The sequence below is a fragment of the Rhea americana genome, unplaced genomic scaffold (genome assembly GCF_003343005.1).
Source record: "Rhea americana isolate MKP2758 unplaced genomic scaffold, rheAme1 scaffold_273, whole genome shotgun sequence".
In the NCBI taxonomy this organism is placed as follows: domain Eukaryota; kingdom Metazoa; phylum Chordata; class Aves; order Rheiformes; family Rheidae; genus Rhea; species Rhea americana.
This window is the reverse complement of record NW_028186394.1, coordinates 335,776-357,365: the sequence shown is the minus strand read 5'-3', so window position 1 is coordinate 357,365 and position 21,590 is coordinate 335,776. Positions and strand designations below refer to the sequence as shown.

At 57.4% G+C, this 21,590-nt stretch overlaps 1 protein-coding gene across 1 annotated transcript in view; it reads left to right on the top strand.

Moving 5' to 3' along the window:
- The first annotated feature begins 17 nt into the window (after positions 1-17).
- The window catches only part of ABCA2 (ATP binding cassette subfamily A member 2), a 46,010-nt gene continuing 24,437 nt past the window's right edge, over positions 18-21,590 (top strand). Inside the window, exons 1-11 of the mRNA XM_085308305.1 lie at positions 18-216; positions 13,621-13,714; positions 16,483-16,579; positions 17,099-17,265; positions 17,554-17,681; positions 17,967-18,071; positions 18,562-18,747; positions 19,068-19,286; positions 20,002-20,336; positions 20,932-21,091; positions 21,403-21,531. Of these exons, the coding sequence (XP_085164431.1) occupies positions 151-216; positions 13,621-13,714; positions 16,483-16,579; positions 17,099-17,265; positions 17,554-17,681; positions 17,967-18,071; positions 18,562-18,747; positions 19,068-19,286; positions 20,002-20,336; positions 20,932-21,091; positions 21,403-21,531 (1,686 nt within the window). The 5' untranslated portion in view covers positions 18-150. The remainder of the gene's footprint in view (positions 217-13,620; positions 13,715-16,482; positions 16,580-17,098; positions 17,266-17,553; positions 17,682-17,966; positions 18,072-18,561; positions 18,748-19,067; positions 19,287-20,001; positions 20,337-20,931; positions 21,092-21,402; positions 21,532-21,590) is intronic.

Below are 21,590 nucleotides of genomic sequence, written 5' to 3'. Positions count from 1 at the left end.
GGGCCACAGGAGGTCCGTCTGCTTTGCTCCGCTCCGCGCCCCTTGCGGACAAAGGAGGCCGGGCCGGGCCGGGCCGGGCCGGGCCGGGCATGGCGGTGGGCGGTGGGTGAGCGGCGGCGCTGCGCGTTGCGGCGCGGTTGCGGCTCCGCCATGGGTTTCCTGCACCAGCTTCATCTCCTGCTCTGGAAGAACGTGACGCTGAAGCGGCGGAGCCCGGTGAGCCCCGGGGGCGCCTGTGCAGGGTCCCTGAAGGGTGCTGAGCTGCACCTGGGGGGGATGCATGTCTGTGTGCGTGGAGGGGGGTGTCCCCTGGAGGGTGCAGAGGGGCGTCGGGACTGCGTGGAGGATGCTGAGCTGGACCTGGGGTGCAGGTGGGGCCTTGGAAAGGGTGGCAGGGGGTCCTTGCAGGAGGGGGGTTGGGCACAGAGCGGCCCCAGCCCTGGCCTCCGGGGCTCTGCAGCCGCCGGGGTGCTGTGCCTGCCGCGGCTGGGGTGCAGCAGCCTCAGGCGCTGTGAGCTTCGGCACCTCTGCAGTCCCTGGGAAGGCCAAAGCTGCTGTGCTGGTGGCAAAGCTTTGCTGGGGTGGGGTGGGGGTGGAGATTGGGGGCGGGGGGGGCACGACAAGGCTGCCACCCCATGTCCCTAGTCCTGCCTCCCCTGAGCTGGGTGCAGAGGGGCAGCAATCAGCCCCTTCCCCTGAGCAGGGCAGGCTCACCCAGGCCCTTGTGCTGGTGGAGTGGGAAGCCTGTGGGAGCTGCTGGCCTTGCCCGGCTGGGAGGCTCAGCCTCCCTGGGGTGCCGTGACTGTGCTYGGGAGCCCCCTCCCATCCTGAGTTTGGGGTTTCTGTAGATGTTGTTTGGATCTCGTTGCTTTCTGTTCACTCGCTTTCTGTTTGCTCGTCTCCACCTTTTTCCCTGCTGGTGCCAGGCTCTGGAGATGAATAATGCATGGCATGGTGGTGGCTGCAGAAGCCTAGTGATGTCTGCTTGCCTTGGGGGCTGGAGGAGTGTGGATGTGGTCTATTCCTAAACCCCTCGGAGCAGCCCCTCCTTGCCCAGCTGCTGGCATGTCCGTCTGTGTGCCCGTGCCCCACAGCAGGCTGGACAGCTTGGTGGCACAGATCTCATAGCAGCAACAGTTGGAGCAGGGGCAGATGAGAGACCCCACTATGTGCCTCTCTCTGTGGGAGGCAACCAAGGCCTTTGGCAGCAGCGGGCACCATGTGTGGGTGCCTGCTCGAAGAATCCAGGCCTGCTGGCTGGCTACAGTCTCTCTTCCTTCTCCTCTGCTCTAATCTCCACTGGAGGCAGCTTCCCCATTTGCATCTTAGACCTGTTTGAGAATCCAAATGCCCTGGGCGCTGGCAGGGTTCTGGTCTCAGGGGCCACATCTCTGGCGTGGGAGCATTTCCCAAGCTCTTGGTATCTGCGGGCTATAATTAGGCTTCCAAACCGTATGTGGGTCAGAGCCACATCTTTTCTGTGTGCTGGAGAGAAGTGCTACTGCTTTTTCTGGACGCCAGAGAAACTTGGGGTTCCCTAGGGGTTCACCTCTCTGGCGGGTCCCCTCCTAGGCTTGGCAGAAGGAGAGGCAGCAGGCATTTTTTTTTTCTTCTACCTGGTTGCTGGCAGGCAAATGGATGGCAGGTTGGTATGCATATAGCGCTGGAGTCACGAAACTAATTTAACCCTTCCCTGGCATTTTCTGCCTGGTTGGTATTGTGGGGGGATTATCAGGCTCAGTGGATCAGCATGTTCCTGCTAGGCTGGTGGTAAGGGGGTGCAGTGGCAAGGTGGAGGATGCTGGGGCARACCTCCAACTTTGGGGAGGCTCTTTGCTGCCCCCCAAGTGCTCGTTTACCTGTCATGCTGGGCCTTCGCATGAGGAATGGGAAGGTGCTGAGGTGCCTGGGGAAAGGGGCCCTGGCCAGTGAGCTGGGGAAGGACCGTCCCCAGGGATGTGGACAAAACCCCCAGAGCTGCATCGGTGGCAGTCTCTGCAAGGGGGATGGGTGTGCTGGGCTCCAAGGGAGCTGGTTATTTTTAGAGGCTGGGGGAGGGTAGCAAACTGCTGCTCCCGAGCTGGTAATTCTCCCTCCTCTTCTCGCTCCCAAATATCCTGCAGGCCTGATCCTGCATGCTTTCCTTGCTGGAAGCACCCAGGAGCATCAGACTCTGGTCCATCCTGGTATCCAGAGCACCAGAGTCCACCTGAGCCAGGGGAGAGCATGGGCAGCTCTGGGCCAAGCCTGCATTGTGGGTAGGTGCCTGCCACATGGGTAGCCTCTGTCCCACTTAGATGGGTGAGGGAGCTGCTCTTTGGCTGAGTCATCTCTGCTCCTCACCCTGAGTGGAGCTGAGTGGCCACGGGAAGGGACAGTGTGCCACAGATTTTGCCCTCGGGGGCTCCCTGCTGCCCATGGGCAAGCAGGCTGGCACAGCTATCTTGTGCCTTGCTGGCTGCTCCTGGCATCTACTGCCCCTTGCCATCTGCTCCAGACTTGGAGACTGTGGCTGGTGGGATTGCAACCTGAGGTGTGCATCTCTTTTGGCCCTCCTCGCTGCTCCTTCCCAAATCAGCTGGGTGATGTGGGAGTGAATCTCCTAAAAAGCTGCTGCAGTAGTCTTCTGGTTCCAGGCTTGCTGGACCTGGAAGGAGGTGCCCAAGCCTCTCCACCCCTACCTGAAGACAAGTGTTGCCTGATCCCTGTTTGTTGAAGGTGGTGAGCAGGGCATGGCGCTTAGGGAAAGGCTACCAGACTGGCATCCCCTGACCTGCACAAAGCTGCTACGTGTGCAGAGCACATAGAAGGTGGCACACAAACATAAGCCAGGTACCAAAGTGAGAGCTGCCACTCCATGCAAAGGGTGGTATGTGGCCCATTTGGGTGCAACCTCTGGTGCAGTTGTACCCTGAGGACACGTCTGYACCTGGCAGGCATCACCTAAGCCTGTCTCCTGCTTTCTTTTGCTGATGCTGCTTTTGAGTCCTGTGGTCAACTCAAGCTCCCTGTGTTTCAGGTGTCTGCCCACCTTGCTGGCTACCCRGACACCAGCCTGCAAACTCCTGCCAAAGCTCTGCACTATCCCAGACAGCCAGGGAGCAAAGCTGACAGGCAGGTTTGCCTGCCAGGGTAGAGTCAGACCCATGCCAAAGTCCAGCCTTTCAGCCCTGGCCTTGTCAACCTGTGCTGATCCCCACAGCTTGTTCTCCCTGTAGGTGAAACATCTCACAGTTGTCTTCCCATGCCCTACTCAGAGGCAGGTCTCATCAAGCTAAAACAAGCCCAGGTACCTGCAGCACCCCAGGAGGAATCCTGCTATGCTGGACAGAGGTTAGTAGGTCAAGCTGGAGGGATTAAAGCATGGAGGGGGGTAAGCACAAGACGTCTACCATGGTAGGTCACAAGTGAGTGGCAGTTAGGCAGGGATTGCTGGTCTTCTCCTAAGCCCACAGAGGGTATGTGGTGTATGTGTTGCCTTCTCCCAACAGGCAGCCAGACGTCATCATGGCCACATGCTTGGCCCAGGGCACTGACCTCAAGTGCAAGCCTCAAAGTGCCTTTCCTTCCCAGTAATACTGAGGCCAGCAGCTCTGGTGCACTGGAATGAGGGACAGGAGGGTCTCTCTGATATGCAGACTCCTCATGTTCAGCAGCATCTATGACTGACATGACGCTGGGCTGGAACTCAGAACTGAGGCCAGCTTCTTTCTCTGCCACTGAACTACTGGGTGACCCTAGAAAGTCAYCTTGCCTTTCTGGACCTCGGTCTGGTGTTGCAGCTGGGGTGTGTGCTCCTATGATGGAATGAGTTAGCATTCACCCTCAGCACCTAGKTTTTTTTTGGGGGGGAATTTCAGAATTAGCAATGTAATGAGGCGCAAAAGCTGTTTTGGGACAGACACTTTGTCTTCAATCTCTGCATTTTGCTTGKATGCTTCAGGATGCTCAGCACTGGCAGGTCCTAGCCCTGGTTGGGAGATTGGCAGGAGCTGGTGCAGTAGGGCTGTGAGATTGGGTGACYTTCTTGGGAGAGGTCTACCCTGAACCACTGTGCCATGTGTCACCTGCTTCTGTAGCCCTTCTGTGTCCCTGGGCCCCACTGGCACCTCAGTTCTCTGTGGAGATACTCATGACCTTGCTCTTTTCTTGAGAAGAATTTGTTCTGTGGTAGAGGCCTAATTCTGTGGTGATGGTGGTGTCAGGAACCCTCGCTGTGGTCTTGAGACATGATGTGCATGGACTCAGCAGGGAAGACGTGGCTGAGAAGGAGGGAAGAAAGGCTTGGCCAGCTGCAGGATCCAGGACTGTGGCTGGAAAAAGAGCCCGCAGGGGAAGTGGGGGAGGAGTATGCACCCTTCACAGAGTAAGGACATCATCAACTTGTTTGCTTTGTGTCTGTGTCTAAGGAGCACCTGCATTRTGGTGAGGATGGCGTTCCTTGACTGCGTCATGGAGTCCTTGTAAGCACTTGATCTGAGTCTGCAAGAGAGTGTCTGACTGCCCAGAGTTGCTTTTCTGCTTTGGGGGCTGCTTTGGGTTTGGCCAGGATTTTATTCTTCCTATGATGGAAGTTCAGGCAGGAGCTGCTGGGATGATGAGGTCCAAGGAGAACATCACCTTTAGATGAAGTGAAGCCAAGATGATCAGTGCTCCAAAGATAGACAACACTCTGGGAATGCAATTCTTTATAGTCCTGGCAAGTCCAGACTTGAGGCCTTCCTAAGTCTAAATCTCCTTAAGGTAAGAAATCCAGTAAGTAACCTAAACTCTGCCCTACAAAGGGCCTGGAGGTGGACAGTTCTCTGGGCAGATATTYTAAGGGGTAGTTTCAAATGACTTTTTAGCTTCTTAAGTCTACAGTGGATTTAAAATTAACAGGTGAACTCTCAGATTACTCCCAGGTGCTGCATGAGGGCAAAGTTAAGGGTGTTTGGCTGCATTCCCAATTGCTTTCTGTGCAAATGCATTCGGAAAAGAAAGGTAACAGAAGTTCCTGGCTTTTTAGTGAAGGAAGGGTGCTGCGGATGTTGTGAGCCTGGCAAAGTGTGCTGGCTGTATAAGGACCCTCTTGGAGGAGCCGTGAACAGGAGTGGAGACTTAAGAGCCGCTTGTCGGCCCGTCTCCAGTGTCAGCAGGGCTCCTGTAGTCTGAGCCTGGGGTGGGGAGAGGCTGTGTCCAGCGCTGCAGGGCTGGGAGCGAGCTGGGGAGCAGGAGAAGGCTTGGCCTCACGCTGGGGAGGATGTGGGCATTCTGCTGCTGCTTGGGCAAGAGCTGGGAAAGCTCCCACTGCTCTAATGTCCAAGGAAAAAAAAAGAATCTGCCCCATTCTCCCCCTGAATGGGAGCAGGTCAGATGTAGGGTAACCTTGTTGCTTCCAAAATAAGCCAGGTGAGAGGAGGAAGAGGAGGATCGTTCTTCGTCTGGGAGCTGCTGTGGCGTCTCCCACAGCAGGGCACAGCTCCCTCCACCACTCGGGCCTGCGACTCCAGCTGGGAACCTCTGCAGAGGAGCGTGCCCTGTTTCTGCGGGGGTGCTCCCGAAAGCCGGCCCTGGCACTGGGGTGGCAGTTAGGAGCCCACCGCTGGGCCCGGCCCTGCACCAGCTCCGGATGGTCTTTGACCTCTGTGTTTGCAGTGGCGCTGGTGGTGGTGGTGGGGGGGGGAGGAGGAGGAGGCAGCAACACCGGCAYGGCTGTGCCAGGCAGCACCCGCCTGGCTCGCCCCCGGCCGGGGTGGGCAGCCTCCTGCTCCGGTTTCCAGAGCAGCGCAGCCGGCACCTGTTGCCGATTCCTTCATGGCCGCAGCAGGCCTGAAGAGAGGGCGGGCGGCCGCGAGGCGCCATGCCGCTCCTCCCCTGCGGCTGGGCCGCAGCCTGTGCACGCGGTGCCCTGCCTCGGCCGGCGTCCTCCCCTCGTCTCTCCGGCCGCTCCGTGCTGGTGAGAGCTGTCCCGTCCTCGGGCCTGGGTGCGAGCAGCGGCAGCTCGGCCGCTGGCCTCCGCAGGGCCGAGCTCCCTCCTCCTGCTGTGAGAAGCAGCCATGTCTGAACGGCAAACAGTCCCGGGCTCACAGCAGCCCCTGGCCTGGGAGATCGCTGYCCCTCATGCCAGCGAGGGCCTGGGCAGCGTTGGAGTGAGGCGGCCGGAGGGAGCTGCACTGGGCGGCGCTCTCCACCGGGCAGCGAGGGGCTGGGGGTGACAGACCTCCCTGTGGCTGTGCAAAGCTCTCCGGAGGATGTCTGCAGGAGCCCAAAAATGCTCCTTCTGCCCCTGAGCCGTTCTACTGGGAGGCTGTGCTGGCCCCTGCAGGCAAGGAGCTCTGGGCTGCTGTGTTTAATCCAGTCAGGGCTTGGGCAGCAGCGTGACAGGGTGGACCTGGACTTCCTGGAGCAACAGCCTCTCCTTCTGCCTTGCTCTTCTGGCTGGGCTCCCCCGAGAGCTGAGCTGTTTCCACCTTTGCATTTCACTGGATGTGCAGCGTTTTTTTGGCCTTCAGCTCTGGAACAGGCTGCCTGGTGAGGTGCAGTCCTGGGCAACTCATTGATGTGTCTCCATGGGGATTTTTGATGACTGTTGTCTGACTCTAGTGGAGTTTGACCCTGTGCTTCAGCAAGGAGGTAGACTTGAACAGCTCCAGCCTTTCCACCTCTGGGTGGCAGGCCAGGTGCTGAAAGCGTTAATGCTACGCTGGATCCCACTGACCCTCTTTATGCAGTGTTGGAGCTGCTCTATGGGGAGATGACAGGCATGGTGGATCATGGGTGGCAAAATGTGTCTAGCCAATGGGATGTCTCCAATGTTGTATTTGTCGCAGTTGGACCCTGTGCTATCAACTACTGGGAGCAGGGCTGATGCCAGTCTCCCATTCTGAGGGGGTTTATTTGGGGGCAAGAGTGACAGAGGATCAGACTGGATTTCTCTGCCTTCCTCTCCTCCCCTCCCCCATGTTGTTTTAGTGCCGAGAAACTCCTCTGGGAACATGTGGGTAAGGAGCCACTGCAAGGCAGGTGGCAAGCTTGCGAATGGAGGTTGTGCTGGTAGCTGCAGGAGAGTGGTGCCTGGCACCAGGCTGGAGAGCATGAGAGCAGCTCCAGAAACGAGGTTCACCAAAATGCTCTGTGGGGTGGGAAGGCAAAATCAAGAGGTGGGAGAAGAACCTCTCCACTGGTTGCAGCCATTCAAGGTCTTGGTCTGAAAGAGCTGCCCAATGGCTTGTCCTGTTGGATCCTTTGCTCTGGTACCCACCTAAGGCACCGGGGCCAGAGCAGGGGGAGGAGCTGTCTTTGGCTCTTACTTGGGTGAAGGGGTTATAAAAAGCTTTAGTCATCCAATACAGGGAGTTCCTCCTCCAGGTAACTTGCTACCTCCAGATTCCTCCTCCCCAAGGTGTGTCCTGAACTCACCTCACAGGCCTGTCATCTGGGCATGTGTGTAAAGGGAGGGTACAGAGGTGGAGACAAGCTCTCCTGGAGCTGAATGTTAATGGGACAACAGGCAATGGGTTCAAGGTGCATCAAGTGATGTTCTGATTTAGATATAATGGAAACATTCTTCACAAGGAGAGGAGTAAGATATTTGAAGAGGGACCAGAGAGGAGATAGGCTCAGAGTGCTTGGCTGGGATGCTAGGGGCCTTGCTCCTCTGAAGTCTCTGGTCTCTTCTTTCACTGAGACAGCCTTTTGATCTGTTTGCACTCCCCAGCTGTAAGGTCATATTTGCAGGTATTTGACAACGCTGTGATTCAGTGTTTTACTGGCTCCAAATTTCAAAGCTTTTTCTTTGTCCTTTAAATGCCATTGGAAAAGTTTAGGTGTTGGTTCTCTGCAAACTGATGTACCCCATCCCCTGGGGCTTCTGTGGGCTGGTACCCCAATGCCTGCTGCCTCTGGTCTCTGTGGGCAGAGCTTGGACCCATGGAAGAGGCTAGTGGAGAAAAGGTGGCAACAGCAGGGCTTGTAGTCTTCTCATCCCTCCCCAGTGAAAAGAGGTAAATCATGCCCTTTCCTGCAGCAAGTGCAGGGTTTTTCACTGTTAGGCTAGGCTTGCCCCTTGCTGTCTATGGTGCTCTTTCAGCTGGATCAAGGCCAGCATTGGCTTGCTTGCACCACAGGAACAGCTGGTATTTTTTTTTCTTATGGCAAAGAGYGCAGGAGGGACATGACCAAAGCCAGAGAGAATCCTGATGGCAAACAGCAGGTGCCCAGGAGTCCTGCTCTTGCCCCCCCCCCCCCACTTACTCTTCCACCCTTGGAAGGGAAGGAAAGTCTGGTCTTGTCCTGTCAGGGAGCAGCCAGCAGAGCTGTATCTTCCAGCTCTGCTATGAATTTGGAGGCTGATGCAACACATCCTGGAGGACTGCCAGGGGTCCCACTGAGCTGGGAAGGGGATGCAATGGCAGGAGAGGTCAGGACTGGTCTGGAGTTAGTGGTACACTGGTCCAAGCAGAGTTGGACCAAGGAGGTGGGAGAGGAACTGGGAGATTTTGGAGCTGGCTCAGTTGTCCCTGGTGCCAGGCTCAGGCTGGAGGTGGTGCAGATCTGGCAGGTCTGGGATGGAGGGGTCTTCACTGGGGTTGCCACAGGTTTCRGAGCTAGGGGAGTGGGCTGGAGGCAGCAACTGCACCCTAGCTTGGAGGGGTCTTGGCCAGTGGAGGGCTCTTAATGCTCCTCTGCTGTGTTGCACTTACATAAGGCGACAGCCTGTTGGTGCTGCTGCAGGCGCAGGCAGCTTTCTGGCAGTGGGCAGGAGCAAACCCTCAGTGGTGGTGCTCAGCATGCAGAAAGCTGCCTCCATCCTGGGCTAGGCTGACCTTGTGGAGAAAGCCCAACCTGGCCATTCCAATGTATCTGCTGCCACCCGTGTCCTGAGCCACCAGAGCTGGGGCTGACRGGGATGATGTCCTGCTGAAGCCCAGCATCAGCCTGACCATCAAAACCCTTCTCACAGTGTACAAGCTGCATCATGCTGACCTCAAGCTGTAGCACAGCATTTCCCCGGACAGGAGGCTGCTTCCTTGTTGCTCAGGCTGTGCTGCGTCATATGGCCCTGGCGTTGCCCAGCTGCTTCTCCTCTCTGGTCTGTGCTCCTTCCCTGCCATAGCAGGGTGCAGCACAGGCTCTAAACAGTTGGCGTGGTGCTACAGGAGCTGAGTGTCCACGCAGCAAAGAGCTATGTGCCTTATGTCCACATCATGCTGGCATCACCTAGGGCTTCATCTCTTGCCTTCCTGAAGCTGGGGAAAGCAGGGAGCCAGGGCTAAATATATCTTGTGACCTCCCAGCTCCTTTCCTGATAGCCTCCCCCAGGACTGGTGCCCTCTTGGCAAGCTGCAAGGACCAGGGAGTCTGTCCCTGCATGGCCTTGGGATTGGTATTCTTTTTGTTTTTTTTAAGGATGGTACCTGGGTCCAGGATGGAGCCCTCACAATGGGGAGTCAGCATCGGGCAAGGGATATGAGATGGGAAGGATGATATGGAGGGAGGATGCCCTAAGGGGGTGGCAGAGATGTCGAGGGCATTGAGGGCACATTGTGCGGTCTCACCGTCAAACCGTGCCCAGCGGTGATGACCTGAGGGGCTGCGAGGCCGGGCCCTGGGGGCTGCCACCTTGGAGTGGGTCTTACTGGGCACTCCGGCCCTATGGCCTCCAACAGCCTCACCACAGTGGGCAGGAGGGACAGGCGGGCACTGTGCTGTGCCCCACCACCCATGGGGCTCCATGTTCCCTATGTCTATGCCTCCCTGGCCCTGAGCTTCTGGGAGACAAGTTGATGGAAAGGTCAATGACCCACATCAAAAAACAAACAAACAATTAAAACCCCAAAGAAACAGGGCCCTCCTTTTCTCAGCAGTGCCAAACCGAGCACCCGCCTGGCACGCAGGGCTCAGCGGGAGGTGCCAGGCAGTGCCGGTGGAGGGCACAGACCCGCAAATGTTTGTGTACAGAGGCCTGATTGTGCGTGTGGTAAACAGGGCTCCCGGCGGAGGACAAAGGCCACCGCGCAACAGGTGGCTGGTCCCACGGGCTGCCCGCGGCAGGGCCTGGGTGCCCCCCGTGACACCCGTCCCTGCCCGGCAGAGGGGTGCCGCAACACTGGGGACCGTGCCAGCTGCTCGGCATGCCACGCAGAAAAGGGATCCCCCAGCAGAGTGGGGCAGCTGGACGGCCTGGCACCACTCCCAGGCTGGCCAGCCTCGCTCCTTGGGCATCCTCTGGCCTCCGATCAGCCTCTTCCCAGCGGGCCCTTGTTTCTCCTGTGTCTCCTACTCTCTAAAACAAAACCCAGGAGCCGGGGTGTCGACAAGTGACTGGGCCTGCTCCCTGGCTGCCTTCACCCCTGCTGCCCTGCTCCTCCTGGCCACAGTGCCCTGGCGTCCTCATCCCCACCGGCTCCTCCCCGCACTGGCATTGAGCAGATGACTGAGCTGGTGGCAGGTGGGTGGAGGCACTGTGGGGTGGGCATGCGGCACCCAGGGCGGAGAGCCGAAAGTGACTCTCGAAGCTTGCTGGGCTCCATGGTTCCTCTTCCTGCCCCAGCGTTGGTGTCCCAGCCCCACGGGGCGTCAGCAGTCCTGTCGTGCTGGCCCTCGCCTGCGGGCTGGGGGTTGGCGTGGCATTGGGACAGAACTGCTGGGGAAGCATTTGTTCCCCAAGGCCCTTGTGCTCTTTGTAGCCCTTTTGCCGCTGGAGAGGGCAGAGTTAAGGGTATAAGCRAGCTGCCTCCAAATGTGGCTGTGGGACACATTTGGCAAGGGGATGTGGCATGACCTGTCCCCTCTAGCAGTGCCAGTCCCTTCCCCAGCTCTGTCCTGCCCCCAGAGCAGGATGCAGCCTGGGAGCAGGGCCATGCATGCGCAGGAGCCTGCTGCGCTGACATGGCATGCTAGCAGGTCCCAGAGGTACTGCCGGAGTCCCTCGGGCATGTGCCAGCACAGGATCCTCGTGCGGGGGGTCCCCCTGCTTACTGCCTATTTGTTTGGCTGAATTAGCTTTTTGGCAGAGTTCACTCAGCCCTTGCAGGAGTCCAGAGGGGTAGCGAGGCTGCTGCCAGCAGAAAGGCCYGGCCTCCTGTCACCCACTGCTGGCTCTGTCGTTCCAAGCAGTCACTTTCATTTTAAAATCCTCTCTTCATGTTAAAATCTAGATTTATACTGAGTTACCCAGTTGATGATTTACAGTCTTCATCCTCCATAGCTTCTTTTAAGCACTAGGACTCACCGGGAGGGCACTTCTACTGAACAGCATCCTTCAGGATGGCTTGGTTTTGCTCTCCTTCCATGCATAGAGAGTTGCTTCTAGCTGTCCTAACCCCAGTGTGGCCCAGGCTGGGAGAGCCAACCAGGGAACTGTGTTTCCCCAGAAAGCCCAGAGAGACCAACCCAATGCTCAGCTCTGTGTCCACTTGCCAGAGGATGCAGCTCAGGATGGGGAGGGGGGTGTCCATCTTGCCTAGGGGCATGGGGCTCTGGCCAAATTTTGGGCATGGCTCTATCTCTGCCTGGCCTGGCCTCTGGACAAATCCTGCAGGTGTCCTTTCTAGGCTGAGCCACTGTTGTCTTCTCCCACGAGGTGAGCCTTTTCCCTGAGCTGTGCCCAGGCATTGCCTGATAGAGTGCTCRTTGGCATGGGGCAAAGCTCGCCAGGCAGTGTGCAAGTGAGCTGGAGGGTGGTGGGACTGTGGTGAAGCCCACCTCCTGGGAGAGTGGCCAGGGATAAACCTGACCCAGGAATCATGGCCACTTACATCCTGAGGGCCCAGCTGGCATGTCCTATGGCATGGATGGATGACTGAGCAGCAGGGGCCTTTCCCAGGGCTCCCAGGCTAAGCATGGCAGATGCTTGCTAGGTCTCTATCCCATCAGACCCCAGCCCTGCCTGCCTGGTATGAAACAGGTCCACTCCCACAAAGTGAGCTTGTTGGAGCGTGGTGTAGGAGTCGGGTTCCCTGATGCATGCTGTCGCCATCGCCTCCTGCCCACAAGACCCTGAGGTCCTAGGCTTGCTCCTCATGGTGTTCCATTCGCATGGAAGCAGCTAGCACTTGGTCAACACAGGTGACTGGGCTGGAGCAGGAGCACGGTGGGACAGGAGTGGCTTGCAGGTGCCTTGGTGAGCACTTTCCCCATGAACAGGGCTGGGACCTGCAGCACCAGAGGTGGCAGTGGTTCCCAGTGTGCAAGGAGGTTGCTTTGGGGACCTAGGCCAATGCAGTCCTGGGATAATGTCATGCACGGCGCTTCTGCCAACATACCTGGGTTTGTGTGGCTCCCAGGACACCTGGGTTCTGGTCTGGTCCTGGAGTGGGTTGAGGTAGACTCACCTTGTCCCCTGTGCCTCAGTTTCCCCAGCAACGATGTTTGTCCATTTGGCAGCAGGGGCAGAAACAGGGCCTTGATGTTTTCTGGCCACTGTCCGTGCAAACTCACCACCAATAGCATCACACCCTTGAACTGGTACCCTTTCTCAGCATGGGAAAACTGAGGCACCACGCTGCACCCAGCCTAGTTGGGAATTTGGTAGCTCCAGTACTGGTGGTGTGGTAGGGGCCTGCCTGCCTTGCCAGGGTGCTTCCCTTGCTGTAGAGCCCCCAATTACTGCCAAGTCCATGGCCAGGGCCAGCAGCTTGTTGAGGGTGTAGCTTGCTGTGCTAGCCTTCTCCTTGCCTCCACTGAGCATCGGGCATTCCAGGATGAGATTGTGCTGACAGCAAGCCAAGCAGGCTGGCCACTGGCTACAGGAAGTGGTTGAAGGTGTTTGTACCTGTACCCAGGGTCTCGGTGTGCCAAGCCCAGCCTGGGCTGTGCCTGCTATTGGGGTCAGGGATTCCTGAGGATTTGTTGTGATTTACTATGTGCTGCTGTTGGAAATCCTGTGCAGCTGGTTGCCTCCTGGGATGGCGTGGAGGGGGTGCTAGGCAGAGGGCACAGGGCAGGCAAGTGGCACTCTCAATCTCCTTGGAATTCTTCTCCTTGCAGGATGGAGGACACTGAGGTTCAATGGGAGGTGGAAAAAAAATCAAGTGTCCAGGTAGTTGGTTGTAGATTTGACCCTCTAAAGCTGCACTCTGTCCCTGTGATGGAGAGCACTGGTGGATAACAGGGCCTTTGTGTCCTGTGGGCATGGCCTCACCACATCCATGACCACACATGTGGCTCAGGTACCCCCAGGCTGTCTCCTAATGGTGGGAGCATCAGCCTGGGCTTGGCGTGCACACTCGTGCTGGCTCTCCCAGGATCAGGGCACGTGGAGCCAGGCTCTGAGGGCTCAGTCCCACCCCAGGGCTGCTTCAGAGGATAGCCAGGCTTTGCCCAGCCTAGTGCCCTCCATCTCCAGGTACCCTCCATTTTTCTAACACTACATAACCCGGATGCAACTAGCCTGCACGGCCAGGCTCCAGTTCATCTCTGGGTACCAGTGGGATTGAGCCACAGCAGTGCCATCAGTCACTTGGCAAGATACAGGCACTGGCCCCACACCACACCAAGCCACCTCYGCAGCTGTAGCATCTCCTGGGAGAGGGCAGAGGGGTGCCCCAGAGACCCCTGTGCTGCTGCCCGCACTCCTCCTTGGTAGCCAGGTCCTCTACCAAAGTGTCATGGTCCCCTCCACTTTGTCATCCACAGTGGGTGTTAGCCTTTGAGATCTTCATCCCCCTGGTGCTCTTCTTCATCCTCCTGGGGCTGCGGCAGAAAAAGCCTACCATCCCTGTGAAGGAAGGTGAGTGTGAGTTGGGGCAATATGCAGAGCACCCTCACTTGGGATCAGGATGGGGTCACCCTGAGGCTTTGGGGAGCTTCTCTGACCCTCTGGGGGCAGCCTGGGGCCTAGGGGGAATCTCTGGCCAGGAGAGCCAGTAGAGGGGCCATCCAGCAGAGACATCAAAGGGCAGGGGCCTTTCAGCGATATAGCACTAGATGGTGGGTGCCAGGGTGCTGCAGCAAGGGTTTGAGATGATAGGCAGACAACACCTTCAGCCTCTGGGCTGGCGGGTCCAGAAACAGAAGGGTTTAGAAAAGCAATATTGTTCTGAACCTTGGAAGCTCCCTGTGGGGTGACCAGGCACGAACAACCTTCGGATGACATCAGAAGGGACTTTGTCTTTGTACAAAGGCACTTGGAGGAAGTGGGGTGATGGATCCCRGGACCCCAGCCATGGCCCAGGGTAACGGTGGTCTGAGCTTGTGTTTCAGCTGTGTCCTGGTGGTGTGCGAGGGAGAGCCAAGCTGCAAGGAGTGCCGGGGCCCAACTACGGGCGACGGTGGGCAGAGTGCTGGTCCCCACCCTGGCTCTGATGTGTAGTCTATGTGTTGTGGGTTTTTTTATTTTGTTTTTTCTTTCTTTTCTCTCATGTTTTCTTTTTCTTTCCCACCATCATCCCTGCCCGCCTGCCCTCCATGCCTCTACTGCATGCTCCAGTCTGTAAGTTGGTTGGATGGGTGGGTACCTCTTTCTCCCTCCCTTTCCCTGCCTTTGCCAGTGAATTGTGTTGGGGAGATGGAGCCCACTGGCTTCACTCACTCTGGCCTAATCTGCACTTCTGTAACCCTGTCATCTCCTTCCTTCTCAGCTGGTGAAGATGAGCTTGGGCAGCCCAGTGTGGGCCATATTGTGCCTTCTCTGCTGTGCCTGCAGCTATGACTGCCCCAGACCCCGTTGGTGTTGCGCTAGTTAGACCAGTCCAGGGTGGTGTTTTCATCTGGTTTTCTTTGCCCAAAGCCAGTGCCTGATTTACCAGGTGCTGAGGCTGATCATGGCTGTGACCAAGGTTGACTGAGGCTGGAAATGGCTTTCCAGACCAGGCAGAGGCTCATCCTGTCCCTTCTTGCCTCTTTCCTGGGGCAAACCCTGTTGGATGCTGGCTCTGACATAACATGTGATTGCCCAGTTTTGCCTGTGGTCCCCCACACTTGTTCCCCAAAGTGACATGGCTGGAGAGGGCTCCGCAGTTCCCTTGCTGTCATGTGACTTGTCCCGACCCCATGCAGCCAGGATGGATCTGTGAGGTTGGGACACTATTAGAGAGGGCCTGGAGCACAGCAAGGTGCCACACTGATGGTGGACTGGAACATGCCCAGTGCCCCAATGCCTGGCTTTGTCACCTAACTGAGGCACAACTGTCAGAGCAGAGTGCTTTCCCAGCCCACCCAGGCCAGGCTGCTGGCCTATCCTGTGTAATGTTGCCCTGGGATATCCGTTTTCRGTGCCCAGAAGCACCTCTTCACCAGCTCCTGTCTCTTGCGGCTGTGCTAACAGCATTGATCTCCTAACTCTGAGTCCACCAGGGCTGCTGGTGGAGACAGGCAAGAGAAAGGTCCTGCTGTGTTAACCTCTTGATTGGAGGTGTGGGGAACTAGCCGGCTGATGTTTATTCAGGACAAAATCTCCAGATTATGGCACCTTGCTGCCACCCAGATGTCAGGCACTGGGCTGGAGTGGAGCCCAGGCCTTCTTCCCAAGGAAAGGGTTCTTTCCAGCCCTCCTTGCTGAGCCCAGCACCATCCCCACTAGGAGTGAGAGGCCAGGCTTGTCCCAGACACCCTTGCAGCCTCGCACTAGCAGTTCCCGTCAGGCTGAGCCAGGAAACCCTGCCAAGAGTCAGGGCTCTGCCAGGTGGGTTTGTGCCTGATACAGCTTCAGGTTCAGGGGTGAGACACTCCTAAAAATGGCACCACTTTGCAGGAGTCTCAGTCCCCAAGAGGCATTGTCTGGAGACAGCTCACCCCATAAGGGATGGCCACAGATAGGACTGCTGGGCTTGTCTCACTCCAGACCCCAGGACATGTGAACGTCTTGGTTAGGAATAGCCATCAAGTACCAGGGTTGTGGGTGAATGYTTGCTCTCTCCTCATTGCTCATTTTTTTTTCATCTCTCCCCACTGCTTCAGTTTGCATTTATTCTCACCTCCTCCAGCCGCACATTGGGGCAGCCAGGCAGGGAGGAGGATGGGTTTCGAGAAGGGGCCGTGGGTGCTTGGAGAGCTGTGGATGCCAACTCTTCACCCTGTCATATTATTTCTCTTCTTCCTCTTTCTCGGGAAATCCAGCGGTGCCTCTCAGACTTACTAACAAGAGCGGCCAAGAGGCCAGAGGAGATTGCTGGCAGTCCTAAGGGCAAGGGTCAGAAGTCCAGCATCATCCTGGGGTGGGAAGGCCACCATCACCCAGAGGGGAGTGGGCAGATTGAAGAGGGCGAGTAGGGCCTAAGAGCCTCTTTGGGTACCCTGGAGACAGGCAGGAGAAGCCTGTCCAGATCCCTGCAGCCAGGAGAGACCCTATGTGACAATGCAGCAAAAGCAGCAGACTTCTGACCTTTGCCGTCTGCCCTCCTGCCTCGAGGTGTGACCTCCCATGGTGGTCGTGTGGTGCAGTGCTCCTGCTTCTCTCTGAACTGAGTGTCTCTCTCCGGTGGCCCTCTGCTCCCCTGCCCCTTATCTTTCTCCTGGCTCTTGTGTGGGCTCCTCTGGCTCCAGCTTTCTACACGGCAGCCCCCCTAACCTCAGCTGGGATCCTACCTGTGATGCAGTCCCTGTGTCCAGATGGCCAGCGGGATGAATTTGGCTTTCTACAGTACTCTAATTCCACGTAAGTTGGGCCCTCTCCCTGCTCTCCTTTCCTCCAGCCCCTGTTCATCCCACACAGTACAAGCACATGTGTGCAGCATATGTCTTCTCATGCTGGCAGTGTCCTATCTGAAAAATGCACCAGCCTGTATCTTCCAAAGCATTTGGGTGTAGTCTTCTGGGTCCCCAAGGTGCAGAGGACATCTCAGCCTGTTCCCCCTGGGTTAGCATGTCTCAGGTACCTGGCAGTTTACGGGGAGGAGGGAAGGAGATAGCCCCTCAGGGACTTTGCGATGCTGGTGCTCTCCTTTGCATCCCTGGTATGTGTTTCWACTTGGTATGAAGGCAAGAGAAGCTCCTAGGGATGGGAGTGTGTGTAGCTGGACAATCACTCATGCTGTCCCAGGCAGGAACAGCTTTCCCCTGAGGGGCTTCGGCCCACCCCAGGGCYGTGCCCTGGCTCTGAGGAGGAGCACACCAACCCAGCAGTAGGGCCACAGGGCCCATGGCTGACACTCCCATGATGCTCTGCTTGCTTCAGGGTGACACAGCTCCTCGAGCACCTCAGTGAAGTGGTGGAGCAAAGTAACTTGTTTGACCCAGACCACCCAGGCCTGGAAGAGGAGTTGGAGTCCCTGCGTCGGCGCCTGGAGGCCCTCAGCAGCAGTGAGCCCAGCTCAATGGAGACTCACTTCAGCAGCCAGGCAGGTAGGCGTTGTGCCCTGCCAGCCCGCACACTCCTGTGCAGGTGGAGATGGGTGGATGCGGGTTTGGAGCAGCAGCCAGCAGGGTGAGGGCATCCTGTCTGCTTCCAGGCCAGCCACCAAGTGATATGGCACTGTGATATGGCAAGCCCCATCACTTTCTTTCCTCCCTGGGGACCCTGCATGCAGGTGCAGCACCAGGTGTGAAATGTCCCTTCCATGAGGTCATGCCATGTGTCCCTGCTGTATGTAGCTGCTCTGACCTTGTGCTGACTGTTTTGCTCTTTGCCAGGATCTGACTTCACCCTCGCGTGGGCAGCCAAGGACCGGGGTGAACTGCACCATTTCCTCACGCAGAATCTGTCCCTTCCCAACAGCACAGCTGAGCTCCTCCTGGGATCCAGTATCGACCTCCGGGAGGTAAGTGAGCAGAACAGGACAGGCCCTGCCTGATGGTGTGGGACGAGTTTATCCAGGGACACTAAGCTGCAACAGCAGATGTGCATTTCCTGACTCAGCCCTAGTCCTGATCACGATACACTCATGATGCGGAGCCAGCAGGCACTCAGCAGGGACACATCCTGCCCTGTGGTCCCTTTTACCCCTTGCCTCTCATGCCAGGACATTGCTGAGCAGACAGCTCCCTCCACTCTCAACATGCTCTTCCATGGCATGCTCACCAACCCTGTCACGTCCCCATTGCAGGTATACCACCTTTATTTTGGATCTTCTCCTTCAGCATCTGACAACACCCATGAGAGACATCTGTGGGATCGGTTTGGCCCCAGTGAGAAGATCATGAAGCTAGAGGTGAGAAGTGTTTTGGTGTTATAGGTGGAGGACATAGCAGGGTGTAGCTTGTCCTTCCCTCCCCCTGTACACCTGCGTGGCTTGCCCCAGCCCTACCCCACACTGCAGAGTTACTTGAGGTTGTCTTTCCAAGCAGAAGGGATATGATGAGACATTAGCAGGTGGCTGGAGCAGGAACTAGGGATGCCCTGGTCCCATCCTGGCACTGCCACTGCACTTTGAGGAAGGCCAGTCTTTGTGCCTTGGTTTCCCATGGGTTGCCACACAGGTTGCATGTCCAGGATATTGGAGAATGGGGCAAAAAATGTCAACTCCTGTGACCTTGACTGTGGAGACCAAGCTCCGTGCTCTGCCAAGGGCTGTACTCCCTGAGATCTACATGTCCCCTTTCCCTGTGCCCTCCCTGGAGACTATGTACATGTATACTTGAGGGGATGAAGGAACAGAGGGGGGCCTTGGAGACAGCCACTGCTATAGGTGCCTCTTRCAGAAGAGCCTTCCCAGTGGCTGGAGGACCCTGCGGGAAGGGTTGATACACAAGGCCCTGCGCGACCCCTCCAGAGCCTCACACAGGCAGACCCTGCTGCACCTGCTCTCACAAGCTCTGGGCCTCACCAGTGCCACGCCGGGACCCGCCGATTCCTACAACCCCCAGGCCTTCGTCACAGAGATGGAGGTGAGCAGCCTCATGCTGGGGAAGATAGACTCTGCAGGTAGATATCCCAGAGCCATACGGGGAGCAGACCCCTCCAGGGAGTTACTGGGCTCCAGTTGGGCTCTCTGCCGGGCTGGTTATGGCACATGGCCAGGTCTTCACCGTGCGCCCGAGATGGGGACAGTTCCCCTATCTGCCCTCCATCTCCAGTGCAGAGATGGGGGGACATGAGAATGGAGCAGGAGAAATCACCAGGGCCTTGGGCAGTGCTGTGATGTCCTAGCCCATCTGGAGGCTCTTCACTCTGGGGGCAGTAATGCTGCTGGCTCCTTGCCCTGCAGAATATTGTCTTCACGGCACCAGTGCTGGAGCACCTCACATGCGACCAGAGCCAAGGGGGGCTGCAGCATCTTCTCCATGTAGCCCCCAGCCAGCAGGCACTGCTGCAGGCCTACCGGGTGCTGGTGTGCAACGGGAGCCAGGTGGCCCGTGAGGAGCGCTTTGCTCAGCTGGCCACTGAGCTCAAGGATCAGCTGGATGCCCGCAAAATCRTCAGCAGGGTGAGTGCAAGACAAGGATGTGTCCTGGACTCATTTTCTGTAGCTGCTGGGAGCTGTGTTGGGCCAGGCTCTTGGACCATAGGACTCCTTTCCCAGCCCAGATTTCTGTGTCAGACTTCAGGACACGGCCTGTCCCCTTTTGGTCGCCCTCCACCCTCTCACAGGGTGTCTCCCTGCTGCCCAGAACCACAGGCCCCTGGGATTAGTCTTCTCCTGCCTCTCCACTCCAGAGGGACAGCACATGATGGCCCTCTCCTGGTACCCACTCATACTGCCAGTTGGATGTGGCAAGGGGCAGAGCACTACAAGGTGCCCCAGCACCTTGTGTCCTCCCAGCGGGTCCTCTGCAGAAATCCCTACTGGTGAAGACCTTAGTGGCATGACTTCTTAAGGCCCTGTCTAGAGTCTCCTTCTTCATGCCATCCTCATCTAATGTGTCCTTTTCTGTGACTTATAGGGGACATCCTGCCTGCAGGGTGCATCTTGTGTTCCCCACCAAGACTCTGTTAGTGCTTCTTGCTGTCCAGTTTCTAAGGATTCAGTAGGACAAGTCCTGGGCCCCAGCTGGGCATGACTCTAGCCCTTTAGCAGGGAAAAGGGACATGCCATAACTGAGGTCCCCCTTGAGTCCCTTTCTTCAGTAGCAGATGAGCAGGATGCCCCTTTGCACTAGTTTTCTGGCCAGGGATAACTCCTTATCTGCTTGACTTTGCAGCTGAAGCTGGATGAGGTGAACAGCACGGCCACCCAGCACCGGCTCCATGCCCTCCTTGAGGACCTCATGGAGATGGAGAAGGTTCTCCATGATATGGATATTCTCTCAGCTTTGGCTAAGCTGCTGCCCAAAGGAGCTTGTGCCAGCAAGGCCCCGCCACCCACTGCCAACAGCACTGGCTGGGCCAGTGGCAACGCCACGGCAGGTGGCAACACCACAACAGAGGAGGAGAGCAATAGGGAGGAGGAGCCAGGCGGTGAAAACCCACAGGGGCAGTTCTCAGCCTTCGTGCAGCTGTGGGCTGGGCTGCAGCCCATCCTGTGTGGGAACAACCGGTAGGAGCCCTTGGAGGAGGTGGATGCAAAGCCTGGGCGCGCCGGCGGTGTGATGGCATATGGCTGAGTGCTTAGGTGCTCCCATCCCAATGAGACAGTGGGTGCAGGAGAACCCACCCTGCCAGGGCGAGTGATAAAGGGAACATAGACCATCACTGGCTGAGCCCTTGGTTGGGACTGGTACCACAATGAATCCCTGAGCCCATGCTCTGCCCATGTGGCCTTGGCCAAGGGAAGCTTTCCATGCCAAGCAACACCACTGTGGCATCTCACTGGTTTGGGAGTCGCTGTGAAATCCTCCACCTTAGCAGCAGTGAGGGAGGACAGGGAGCCTGGGCTGGGGGTGGAAGGGCTGGGGTGAGTTTTTCACCTTAGTGTGTGGGCACTGCCAGGGGAGGTGCAGGAGGAGCATGCTGGCAGGGTGGCTTATCTGGTGGCAGACCTGACATGGTGCTGTTGTAGCTCCCCCACTTCCTCCTTTGGTTTCCGTGATGGGGAGACCTGTGCTGCTCCATTGCCGAGGCATTTGGGGGCATGCTGGGTGGTACCATGTGTTCCCAAAGCCCCTGTACCCAGGACTGACCCGTGTTTGCAGGACAATTGAGCCTGAGGCACTGAAGCAGGGCAACATGAGCTCTCTGGGCTTCACCAGCAAGGAGCAACGAAACCTGGGCCTCCTTGTACATCTTATGACGAGCAATCCCAAAATCCTCTACGCGCCTGTGGGCACTGAAGTAGACAAGGTCATCCTGAAGGTGAGGGCTTAGGTTTGTGATGGTGCAAGAGGCCAGGACCCACATCCTTCCTCTCCCACCACCCCTGCTCCAAGAAGAACATGCTTGCCCAGACAAGCTCAGCAGGGATGGTGCACTGTATGAGGCCAGGGCTGAACTATCTGACAGCCAGTGCCACTGGAAATCTGTTGCCACTCTGGAGTGTATTGGGATGGCAATGCCTGCAGGGAGGTGGGCAGATGTCTCTGTGCCTGCTAGTGGTGGAGGGCAATGCCTTCCTAGAGAGTTGGGTGTCCTTGCCCATAACCACTGCATGACTTTCTTCCCCCCAGGCCAATGAGACCTTTGCTTTCGTGGGCAACGTCACCCACTATGCCAAAGCATGGATGAGCATTTCCCCTGAGATCAGGGCCTACCTGGAGGAGGGCAGGCTGCAGAGACGCATTCGCTGGCTTCAGCAGGTAGGATAGTATCTGCAGGGCCTGAACCTGACTAGACCATACTGCCTCAGGTGCAAGCA